Source organism: Bubalus kerabau, chromosome 10 (genome assembly GCF_029407905.1).
Source record: "Bubalus kerabau isolate K-KA32 ecotype Philippines breed swamp buffalo chromosome 10, PCC_UOA_SB_1v2, whole genome shotgun sequence".
In the NCBI taxonomy this organism is placed as follows: domain Eukaryota; kingdom Metazoa; phylum Chordata; class Mammalia; order Artiodactyla; family Bovidae; genus Bubalus; species Bubalus kerabau.
Window position 1 is genome coordinate 52,215,610 of NC_073633.1, and position 12,437 is coordinate 52,228,046.

The 12,437-nt window shown below is 45.2% G+C and overlaps 1 protein-coding gene across 7 annotated transcripts in view; it reads right to left on the reverse strand.

Annotated features, from left to right (window-relative positions):
* TLN2 (talin 2) overlaps positions 1-12,437 on the reverse strand; it is a 499,060-nt gene that overhangs the window by 26,080 nt on the left and 460,543 nt on the right. For all 7 annotated transcript variants that reach the window (XM_055537745.1, XM_055537738.1, XM_055537740.1 and 4 more), the window contains one exon: positions 8,824-8,931. In XM_055537745.1, coding sequence (XP_055393720.1) covers positions 8,824-8,931 — 108 coding nt within the window. The remainder of the gene's footprint in view (positions 1-8,823; positions 8,932-12,437) is intronic.

Sequence of the window (12,437 nt, forward strand, 5' to 3'; positions counted from 1 at the left end):
AAACAGGGAAGTTACCCTTTGAAAGGGAAATACACATTTATAAAAGAAACCTCCTTCTCTGTACCAGTAAGAGAAGACTGACTCAAAATCACAAGAGAATGCTGTCAATGAAGACGGCTCTGACTTGGACTTTCCCCAGTAGTGTAATGGATAAGAATCTGCCTGCTAATGCAGGGGACATGGATTCGATCCCTCTTCTGGGAAGATCCCATAGGCCCAGAGCAACTAAAACCATGGGCCACAACTGCTGAGCCTGTGCTCTAGAGCTCACCAGCCACGACTACTGAGCCTGCATTTTCTAGAGAAGCCACCGAAACGAGAAACCCATGCACCACAATAAAGAGTAGCCCCCGCTTGCAGCAACTAGACAAAGACCACGCAAAGCAACAAGGACCCAGTACAGTCCAACAAGAAAAAACGCTCCGACTTAAATCTGCTAACAATCTTAACCCTCATTAACCCTGCTTTTCCTGACCACCTGCTCCAATCAGCCTCTTCACACCATATATACCTCCCCCCCCCCCCCTTTTTTTTTTTTTGCCTAAAGGCAGTATATAATCGGGTGGCTTAGGCCAGTTTGTGAATTACTCGTTTTTCCCCTGGGTAGCTTCCATTTATCCATGGGGTACACATGTGAATAAAATTTTGTTTGTTGTTCTCTGGTTAATCTGTCATACTATATGCGATCTCAGGCAAGAACTCAGAGCAGAAGGAAAATTGTTTTTCTTCCCCCACACTGGGATATAATCCTAAAAATAACTTGATAACCTTGGTGAACAATCTGCCTGCAATGCAGGAGATCCAGGTTTGATCCCTGGGTCAGGAAGATCCCCTGGAGAAAGAAATGGCAACCCATTCCCATATTTTTGCCTGGAGAATCCCCATGGACAGAGGAGCCTGGCAGACTACAGTCCATGGGGTTGCAAAGTTGGACACGACTGAGTGACTAACACACACTTGCAAACAAACATTCAGTTCTTCCTAAATGTTTAATATTTTAGATATAAGACATATCTTAGTTGCACTCTCATTTTTACTCAAGTTCTATCTGCACTTGTTTGTTTTCGGTCTGCATTGCTGTCATTTTTCTCTTTTTAAATATACATTTGTCTCCCGCTGCCAGACACTGTTGGATTTCCTTGGTGGCTCAGATGATAAAGAATCTGCCTGCAATGCAGTAGACCCGCGTTCAATCCCTCGGTTGGGAAGATCCCCTGGGAAGATCCCCTTTGGCTCCTCGCTCCCCTCTAGTGGGCACTGTGCATCTGCATTATATGTTAACAGAACTGCCCAAGAGCAGAAATAGCTGCTCAACCATAAAGATCAATTTTTCTTCTTCTGATGCCGCCATGTAACTCCTTAGAAGATAAAATTCCTTTCTCAATCCTGTAAGGGGTCACAATGACCCACTATTCACACCATGTTCATGCAGACTTCTTTGGTGAACTTTACGTACAATGTCAACATACCATTTCCCTTAAAGATAGAGATGGATGCAGAGTAGATTGTTTAGACAATCTGAGGAGATACTGGGCCACACCTAATGAAAGTTCTCAGCTTAAATACTTACAACCTTATTAATGCTACCAGCATTAATAATTATTTATATTCTGCCTATTTTACAAGATTATTGTTTCTTGCATTACAAAATGTGTGACTGAGCTTCAGATAAAACTAATAATGACTAGGTGAATTGAAACGATTGACCAAATATATAGTGCCAGGACATCAATGACTGTAACAGTGTAACTCATGATATCGGAAGAAGAAACAAGAGGGAACTGCATCCTGGACCATAACAGACTAGTAAGACAGGCGGTCCAGAGGCCTCTGGTTACTGTTAACAAGGCCTGGTCCTATAACAGTACATTGAGTGGCCTATCAACAAAATTCTGGCCTGACCTGTGAATGAGTATTTCTAGTGCAGTGGCACAAATTGGTCACAAAATGCCTTCCAATCTCTGGTTGCAATTAAAACTGAAAGGGAAGGGAGTGTAAAATAAAGAATGTTGCCCCCCATCCAGGCCTGTAAGGATTAAGTCATTCTCCACTAAGTTACTGACCTATAATACATCCTCAAAGAAACTTAGGGCAAGGATGAGGCCTTTTGTGCTCCAGGAAAACCGACTGAACTGGTCCTCAGAGAATTAGATATTTTCAGGAGATTTTAAAAATGAACCTGAATTCTTACATCTTCTTATACTGTGAAAGCACTTTAACTAAGATGTCTATTTCTAGTGACTAGCAGCAAGCTTCTCCCGAGATGAGTGCTTAATTGTATGTACTCTCTTTGCTAAAACCACAGATATACTGATGCCTGCCTTCTCACTTATCTCTTCAAAACAGTTTTCAGAGCTCTCTGAGAGACTAGTCTCCCAGGATATAATCCTCAGGTTCACTCAAATAAAAATTTTCATTTCTTTCTTTGATTGACTATTAATGTTTTTCACTGACATGACAAAGAACTCATGCCTAGAAAATATAAAGAACTCTAATCAATAAGACAAAAATCCAATTAAAAAGGGCAAAAGATCTGAAAAGAGATCATCTGAGAAGATATACAGAAGGCAAACAGGTACATAAAAGATACTCCATATTGTAAATTAAAACTGCAGTAGACTTCTCTGGTGGTCCAGTGGCTGGGACTCCATGTGCCCAGTACAGGGGGCCAGGGTTCAATCCCTGGTCAGGGAACTAGATCTCACATGCCAAAACTAAGACCTGGTGCAGCCAAAATATATAAATATTAAAAAGAAACCACAATAAGATACCACTTCATTACCCACTAGAATGGATAAAATTGAAAAGACTGACCATTCTAAGGGCTCACAAAGACATGGAGAAATGGGAACTCTCATATATTGCTAGTGGAAATAACCACTTTACAAAAGAATTTAGTAGGTTCCTAAGAAGTTAAAAATATACCCATACTATGATACAAATACTCCACTTTAATATATTTATCCAAGAGAATGAAAACATATAGGCAAAAACACATATATAGGATGCTCTTAGCAGCTTTATTTTTAACAATCAAACCTGGAAACAACCCAAGTATCCATCAACAGGGAAACAGATTAGAGAACACCAAGTAACAATAAAAGGGGTCAAATTACTGCTACACATAAGAACGTGGATGGAATTGAAAATACTGATGCTGAGTGAAAGAAGCTAGACAAAGAAGAGTGCACACTAGAGGATTCTTTTATATAAAAGTCTGGAAAGTGTAAGCAAATCTATAATAACAAAATGCAGATCAGTGGCTGCCTGGAAGTTTTGAAGAGTAATAGATATACTCATTGTTTTGATTGTGGTGATGTTTTCACAGATGTATTCAAATATCAGCACTCAAACGGTAAACTTCAAATATGTGTTTATTGTATGCTAGCTATGCCTCAATAAAGCTGAACAAAAATGAAGGGTGTGGTAGGGAGATTCACTTAAATCATCCTAGTAGAGTGGTGCAAGACTTCTGTCTTTAAAAGAACCTTGATGGAAAGAGAAAACCACTTCTGTATACACTCTGGCTCTAAGAAAGGCAACGGCTCTGACAACAAAGCACCCTATTTAGACAAGGCAGAGCAAAGGAGTTCTATTTTTATTCTGCAATTAAGTCAACATGATTTCTAATAGCAGGAAACAGAACAGAATTAAAGTGCAGCTAGTGAAAGTGAGGGTAATTTTAACCCTGTCAAAGAGCTCATATTGTAGGTTAGCAGCAATATTGAACTGTGGTCACTGCAAAGGCCAACTGGCTGTCTCTCATCCTGCAGTAGAAATCCTCCATGACAAACCAGCTAACAGCAAATGCAGAAGGCCAAAACTGCTCAAACAGGCACAGCTAAAGCTGCATAAGTAGCTCCCAGGGCAGCAAGGACAGGGTTCTGCCTAAATTAGATCCCTCTATTTATAGACTGATAACTGGATTCTCAAACAAACAAACAAATCATTCCCCAAGGAAGGGTTCTTGATTTGGAGTTTCTAAATTCCCAAAGGATGGAGCGGGGTGTCTGGGAATCCTCCTAACAGTTTAAGGGACATTTGTGTTTATGTGCTGATGTTTCTCCTATGAGGGTAGGGAGATGGCAGGAAATGGGCTTTTAGCTAATTCAGGGAGGCCCAAATCCATGAAAGGTTAAGAAAGCTGAAATCATGATAGTTATTTGTGCCTCAACAGAGAAAAAAAGGAGAATGGTATTGGTAAAGGATATAAAATTAATTATTATTGAGAGTTTTTTTTTAAACAAAATAAGAATCTGAAACAAATAAGACAAAATATTAATTAACAAAGTTAATTATAGATGGTAGACACACAAATGTTGACATGGTTTTCTGTGTTTTAAGATTTTTTTTCTAAAGTAAAACTAAAATATACAAATCAGCCAAAACAGGTGAGGAATCCTTGACTCTAAGATATTTGAACTGAACAAGCCAAAGCAGGATACCTTCTCCCACATTTTCTTGTGTCTAAATTTAAGAAAAACAGCCCCTAAAGAAGATAGCTGAACTTCTCTGGACCACTTGAAAGTGATCTCAGTTTATTCCTCTAAATTGCCAGACACTTTCTCCAAGTGAGGAGGGGAGGATGGGGAGTATGGTGTGTGTGTGTAAATCTCTAGTTTTCACTGCTTTTTAATTCACCACTCTCAAATAGCTTATCTTAGTATTCTTTCCCTCTACCCTAAAGGTAATTTCCAAACAAATCTAATGTCTTCTCTGAATTTGCAATTTGGCTTTCTTTATCTGACTCTAAGTTCCCTCAGAAGTGAACACTAGTGTCTATGTCTGTGCATTTCCATTTTCTTCATTTCTTCTTGGGTCAGGGCTCCACCAGCTCTGTCCTAAGCAGTCTTATGGCTCATGGTCCTCTCATGTGGAGGGCTTCCCTGGTGGCTCAAGTAGTGAAGAACCTGCCTGCAGTGTAGATGTGGGCTCTATCCCTGGGTTAGGAAGATCCCGTGGAGAAGGAAATTGCAACCCACTCCAGTATTCTTGGCTGGGAAATGGACAGAGGGGCCTGGCAGGCTGTGGTTCATGGGGTCAGAAAGAGTCAGACATGACTGAGCAACGAAGCACGCACGCCTCTCATGTGGAACAATCTTCCTCATACTTAGCATCATATTAGCCCAGATTTCTTTCAAATCTGTTTGGAGAAGGAGTGAGGGCACATGAGGTGAAATGTGAGCTTAATTTTAGCTGCAGGACCAAGGAAACTACCACTATGTGCAGCTTGGAGGTCGGAACGCTGTCACAGAGGTTCCACCGTTTTCAGTCAGGAACTGGTATTTTTCATGTTTATGAAAACGAACATTATCTGGATGTTTCCTTCCTGTATTTTTATTGGAAAATATCCTTTATGGAATATGTGCAAGTCTCTAAAAAGACAAAAATATATGAGCTAATTTTTTAAAACAAATATTTGATGTGATTTCATTCTTATCTCCTTGGACATTAGAACCATCAGCACTTGTCACCATAAAAAGGCAATAACATCCTTCTTGTAAAACATGAGACCAATTCTATATGCTGTATAAAAGTTTTCATGTCATCTAGCTTTTTTTCCTATTAGTGATTTCAAATTAGCACCAGCGTTTTTCACACCGTAAATCTCAAAACAACTATGGGTAAACAGGACATTTATACTTCTACTTTACTTAAGGGTTACAATGATAATAATTGTATAGAAAAATTAAAAGAAATTCGGGTGGCAGGCTTCTAACAGACACATTGACCACCACATAATCAACCAAATTAGGTTTGAAAACATCAGGTTTCAGAGTCCTGCTTCTTTAGTAAATATCAGGAAGAACTAACAGAAAACACCAGGGAAGCATAGCTAGCTGTAAGGTGCAGTGGTGCTCGTGGGTCCATGAAAAGAAGCGAGTGGTCGCTCCCCTATTGCCAACCTCTGGCCTCACATGAAACCTCCCAAATCACAGGTGATGTGGAGTCTCCCTGTGGAATGTGTCCTTCCTGTTCCAGAAGAACCTGCTGATTATCACTAGGGCTGATGCCCGACAGTCACTGTGTCCGTGCTAAGTCGCTTTAGTTGTGTCTGACTCTTTGTGACCCTATGGACTATAGCCCTCCAGGCTCCGCTGTCCATGGGATTCTCCAGGCAGGAATATTGGCATGGATTGCCATGCCCTCCTCCAGGGGATCTTCCCGACTCTGGGACTGAACATGCGTCTCTTACGTTTCCTGCGTTGGCAGGTGGGCTGTTTACCACTAGCGTCACCTGGGAAGTCCGACACAGTCATTAAGCGGCCATAAAGCTGGGGTCTCTGAGTGTGTGGCCTGGGAACGGCTCCTAGGTCTTCCCTCACATTCACTGAGACCTGGAATCCTGGGCTTCTTCTTGAGCAAAGAGGCCGACCATTCCCCCTGGCCCCCACCCCCAGGAGGCCCTGTCTTCTGCCACTAACACACGGAGTGCAGGGAGAGGAGCTGAGGAGACACGAAGCGCCTTGGTGGATGCCGCATCTGGTTCCCAGGTACTGGGAGAGGGGCTACAGGTGGCTTAAGGTCAAGGAGGGGACCCTATGAGGGCTCCCTTTTCCTTCTCCCTTGGGAGAAACTTCTCAAAACAAGTGCAGGTACCTGTCGTTCCTCATGCAGACAGAACTCACCTGGGACTAGGGGGGAAGGAAACTCGACATCCTCACTGTTTGCCTTGAAAGCTGCTGCATCCGTTCCATGCAGCTTCATGGATTTGGCAAAGATGCCACTGCAGGTGGGCCCCAATGCAGTAACATTCTCATTAAATGGTTCACCAAGAGCAAAGGTGTGCAGGGGCCTGGACCCACTAACCCCGAGTCAGTTGTCAGTCCAACACAGATATGGACATAGGAGTGGGAAAAAATATGGATTAACCAAGAAACGGACCTGGAGGAACAGGTGAAGTGAGGATCCCTCCTGTGAGTAATAGGAAGATGCCAGAATTGTGGTGCTGGAGAAGACTCTTGAGAATCTCTTAGATAGAAAGGAGATCAAATCAGTCAATCCTAAAGGAAATCAACTCTGAATATTCATCAGAAGGACTGATAATGAAGCTGAAGCTCCAATAATATGGCCACCTGATGCAAGGAGCCGACTCACTGGAAAAGACCCTGATGCTGGGAAAGATTGAGGAAAGAAGAAGGGGCGGCAGAGGATGAGATGGTTGGATGGCATCACCGACTCAGTGGACATGAATTTGAGCAAGCTCCAGGAGACAGTAGAGGACAGAGGAGCCTGGCATGCTGCAACCCATGGGGTCACAAAGAGCAGGACACAGCAACTGAACAACAAGGAAGTATTAAACGACCGAGACAGAAGTCAAAGCATAGGCGAGACAAGGAGAAACAGGGGGTCAGGCGAGAGCGCCCACTTAGGAAGCAAGGTGGGCACTGTTGCTGTAGCCCCGCACCTCCGCTCAGCCAGGACGGGCACCTTCCAGAAGTATTTCAACAAAGTGTGCAGCAGGCGTGAGCTCAGCCAGTGCCCTGGCCTCCCCACAGTCTCACTTAATCCTGAATAAGCTGCCTGTCTAACATCTGAGCAAACTCAAGCCCAGATAGATGGCAGTTGTGGAGCTAGTTTCTTGGCAGAGCTTGAATTTGAATTCGAGGTTCTGAACCTTAGCCTAAGACTGTTTCCACTATGCTTTCTAATGTTTGGACATAACAAGATTCCATGTGTCCAGAACAGATCGTCTCATCAAGAAAATGATATCTTTTGGAAGCCTTACTGGCTTCATTCTCTTTACACTGAATTTCCTGCTAAGTGTGCTCATGGGCTGAAAACTTCAGTCCCAACACAGAGAGCTGGTTTGGCTGAGGGAGGCTTGTGCCTGCGAACGCTGACTGACCAAGATGTTCTCAGCTGGCTCACAAGCGATATACTGGCTTCTGCTCACAAGTATTCAGGCTTTGGGAGCCCAATGTGAGGAACCCCAGACTGGTCACTCTAACAAAAGATGCACTTTTGTACTGACCACAGTTACTGGTGGCTCAGTGGTAAAGAATCTGCCTGCCCATGCAGGAGACGTGGGTTCGATCTCTGGGTCAGGAAGATCTCCTGGAGAAGAAAATGGCAACCCGCTCCAGTATTCTTGCCTGGAAAATCCTATGGACAGAGGAGCCTGGTGGGTTACAGTCCATGGAGTTCCAAGGGGTTGGACATGACTTAACATGACTACAGAAAAACAGTTACCTGGGTGAAGAATGTAAGTAATGCTCCCTTAGAAAACCAAAAATGCTTAACATCAGAGGGAAATTTAAGTTAAAGAGAAGGCACTGAAATGCTAGGATGGGGACAGCTGAGAATAGTAAGTAGGACATGATCCCAGGTCTGTCATTAGTAGCTGGTAACCTCAACCAGGAGGCCAAACATCTTTGTCTTGGATCCTTCCTTTGCCCTGTGAGCCGCATGTGGTTGCATGAAAAGAGAAAAATTTCAATGCCCAGAGAATCAAAAGGCTTGACAGTCTTTGAGGTACATGTGTTGTATATCTGAAATTGATGGATCTTTTTTTTAGGTTTGGGAAGAAGCAAAAGTAACGAAGGGAGGGGAGCTACCGTCAAGTCTCTCCTGGGGTGTTGTTTATGACTCCTGAACAAACTCTCTTCCAGACCTCCCCAAGTTCTTTTGGATTTGAATGGCACCTCTCTCCAGTCTACACCTGTATCTTGTGAGTTGAAGCAATGAATTGTGAGACGCTTTTTGGCTCCATCTAGTCCAAGCCTTGCAAGTGGAGCTTGCATGAAGCTCTAAGTGGGATTTTCCCAAGGAAAGGATGCTTAGCTCCTCCCCAGCCCCAGCCCTGCCCACGCCCCTCCTCACCACCAAGACGTGCTCCAGGAGGTCCAGGTAGCCGAGGGTGCACTCCGTCCCATACCGCAAGGCTCTGGTGCGCACCTCCTCACTGACGTCAGGGTGGAAGGAAGCTTGCTGGAGAAAGAAAGCAATGTCACCTTAAGCCAGGAAGAACCAGGAGGCAAGTGGACCAGGCGGCCACGTGGTGCTGTACGTCCTACCTGTTTCCACTTTAGGTTCTCTGACAAGTTTGTGTCTGGCTTTTTCCAGTGCCAGGGGCCAGACAAAAGCAAGTGAATCTGGCCCCTTTTTTCTTCCTTTCTCATCACGCTGACGCTCTCATCTTTTATTGAAAGGAAGAAATTCCTCACTCTGTGACCAGACCACACTGCAGTCATAGCCAGTCTCCTGACCGGGCCCACTGGCTCCTGGGAACCTTCAGAGAGAGAGCTCCCCAGCACCCTCAAGGTGCCATAAATAACTCACATTATACATGTCGAGATAAGCCAACCAGGACATATGGTTAACACAGCATCTGGCTCCTCTTATTTTTGTACTTGTGACCTGCTGACTTGAGTTACTCAAGAAATATCGTTTCACATGGCACGTCCATTCACAGGGCCACCAGATGAACTACATAACATCCAGTGACGTTTGAATTTTGAATAAATAATGAAAACTTTTAGCTTAAGTATGGGGCACCCTGGTATGGTTTTGTTTGTTTTTTTTTTTGCTCAGTCTGGCAATCCTACCCATTTAGCCTTTCCTCCTATAACTTCACTCTGGAAAGAACTTGAAGGGGCTTACAAGAATACAAAAAACAGAAAACTGCAAAAAAAAAAAAAAAATCACAAGTCAGGACAAACACAAATCACGCCTTAGGATAAAAGGTCAAGGCAGAAGGGGAAGAGTGACCTGTCTCCATGCTTCCTCCAGTCAAATCCTTCTTCCCCGGGATTGGGGGCTATTTGGAGAATACCTGGGACTTCTCCTCACCTGGCCCCCCAGTTTGAGTGGCCAGCATCTAGCATTTATGAGCCTGGTTTTATTCATCTGAGAACTAACAGGCCAGGCCTTTAACTCCTTCCACACTTTCATCAGCCTTGCTCCCCCGTGTCTCCAAGTGTGAGGACAGAGCCCAGGTCTGGTTCAAGGGGGAAGACAGGGGCTATGATGCTCCTCTAGTAGGTAAGCACAAGGCCCTCATTGAGAGCTGTGTGGGTGCTGATGGTCACTGCTGGTCATCACTGCTGGTGCCTCTAACTTGACAGAACCCTTGGGTTATTTAACTAGCAATAACCAGAAAGTCACATCATTTGACCCACTAATTCTACTTCTGGGAGTTTTGCCTAAGGATATTATCCAAAGCATAGAAAAAAAACCCAAAGATGCCCAAAGATGTTCACTGAAGTTGATGATTAAGGAAAGTGCAGATAATCTAAATAGCTGATAGTAGGGGAAAGAGTATATTCATTAACAATGTATTTCATGTCATTAAAGAATCAGTTATAATGACTTACAGTAACAAACAGTCATGTAATGTTAATTGTAATTGGAGGTATGAAGTTGTGTCTGATAAAGACATATGAACATGAAAGCACGCTCAGAAAGAAATACACACTGGAATTAACCGGGGGTGTAGGGAAGTCTGTGTCCCCACTGGAGCAATTAATGCAATCCTCCGTGTCCCGTAAGATGAGTCAGTATGGGTCCTACCCCACTTCTGTTTCTGCCCTGGCTGCCCTGCTCAGCCCCAAAGGCAGTGTTCAAATACGGCCATGTAGCCCTCTGCTTGGCACAGAATTGTTCCTTCTTGGCCCACCAACTGGCATGCCTAGTTTTCTATCTATTTACTGCACACCTTTTCTGGAAAGCTGCCTCATTTCCTTTCTGCAAGGGATGGGAGATACCAGAGACCACAGGAAACGTAGGCATCATTAAGTCCTGTCCTGAGAGGAGTCTCCGGGCTCAGCAGTGACCCTTGTCATCAAGTCTGGTGTTGGCATGTGAAGCTCTGGCTGAAAATCAGGACGGCTTGAGCCAGGGCGAGATCATAATGAAGAGTCAGGGCTAGGCCAGGGGCACCTGTACTTTAACCCTTAACCTCTTCCCCTGGAGATGGGAACACAGGGGAGGAAAATCAGAGCTGTCTTCCATTTCACATCTGTAACATGGAGACAGAGGTTCCCGTTGTTCATCAACCATGGTGACCTTGATCTCTGTGACTGGGAGGCCACGAGGAGCAGAAACAGACTGGCCCGGAGCTCAGAAGGTACGATCTCAGTTCTGGTTCTAATTGTGCGACCTTGGTCATGCCACATCACCTCTCCAATCAAATTAGAATTCCTAATTAGAAGAATTCCCTTACTCTACCCATCTAGGATCGATTCTAAAACTATGAGGTGCTCTGCATGTGAACCGTGGTGGTGCTCACTAGCCTATCTGGCTGGCAAATACTGCAGTGATGGAGGTTATAACCCAAACGGAATGATCACTTCTGCCAGGGTAGATCCCATTGAGTGCATCAAAACTGTACTTGGGAGACTTGCCCGGTGGTCCAGTGGTTAAGAATCTGCCTTGCAATGTAGGGGACGTGGGTTTGATTCCGGGTCAGGAAACTAACATCCCACATGCCAAGATGCCAAGGGGCACTCACGCCCTGATGCCACAGCTGTTGAGCCCATGCACCACAACTAGAGTCTGCGTGTCGCGAGGAAAGATCCCCCGTGACGCGAGGAAAGATCCCCCGTGACGTGACTAAGATCCAACACAACCAAATACATAAAAGAAGTAACATAATAAAACTATACTTGGGGCCTGAGGAGAGAAACTCCCTGGCCCAGCACGCGTGGGACTCGTGACAGCGGCCCCACCCTCTTGTCACCCTCTTCTCCTCCCACCTCCCCTCCCCCGCACCCTGGGGACCAGGAAATGCAGTGCTGTTCCCCACACCCAGCCCTCCAGCCTGACTGCCTCGCCCTGCCTTTGCCCAGGGACACCAGCCCATCCATCCCTGCTGAGGAACAGGAGAAGCCATTGTCTGACCCTGCACCAGCTCTCCCCACAACTCACTTCACCACAGAGAAGGGCCTGTTCCCAAGGACCCCAAGGTGCAACAGCTGCTTTTCCCCTTCTGTGGTTCATCTCCATCTGCTGACCAGGGTGGTGGGGGTGGGGGGATGAGGGGTGGGGTAGGGGTGAGGTGTCACTGATCCATCATGGGGAGAAGTCAGGGTTCCAGGGACATGGCTATCCCCAGAAAGGTGCAGGACTGGGGTGGGGCTGCTCAGTGGGAGGTGGGGGGCCTCTTATGGCTCCTTGGCTTAACAGATGTAAAGTAAAGTGAAAGTTATAAAGCTCAGGTCTCCCCAGCTCTCTCCAGCAGCACCCGCTCAGGGCAGCCGCCCCTGCTATCTCCCTAAGGGTCGGAAGAGCTTCCCCAAGATGCCTGGTGCTATTTGGTTCCTCTAACTCACTCCCTCACCCAGTCATGGCAATACCCTTCCTAGCACAAAACGGCTGATCAAGGAAGCAGATAAGGGCGCAGGCTGACGAGGGGTGCAGTTTCCCTTTGGAGGGCCTGGGACAAAACCTCACAGTCCTGCTCCACTACTGCAGCCCCTATAAGAAGGTGTCCCCCA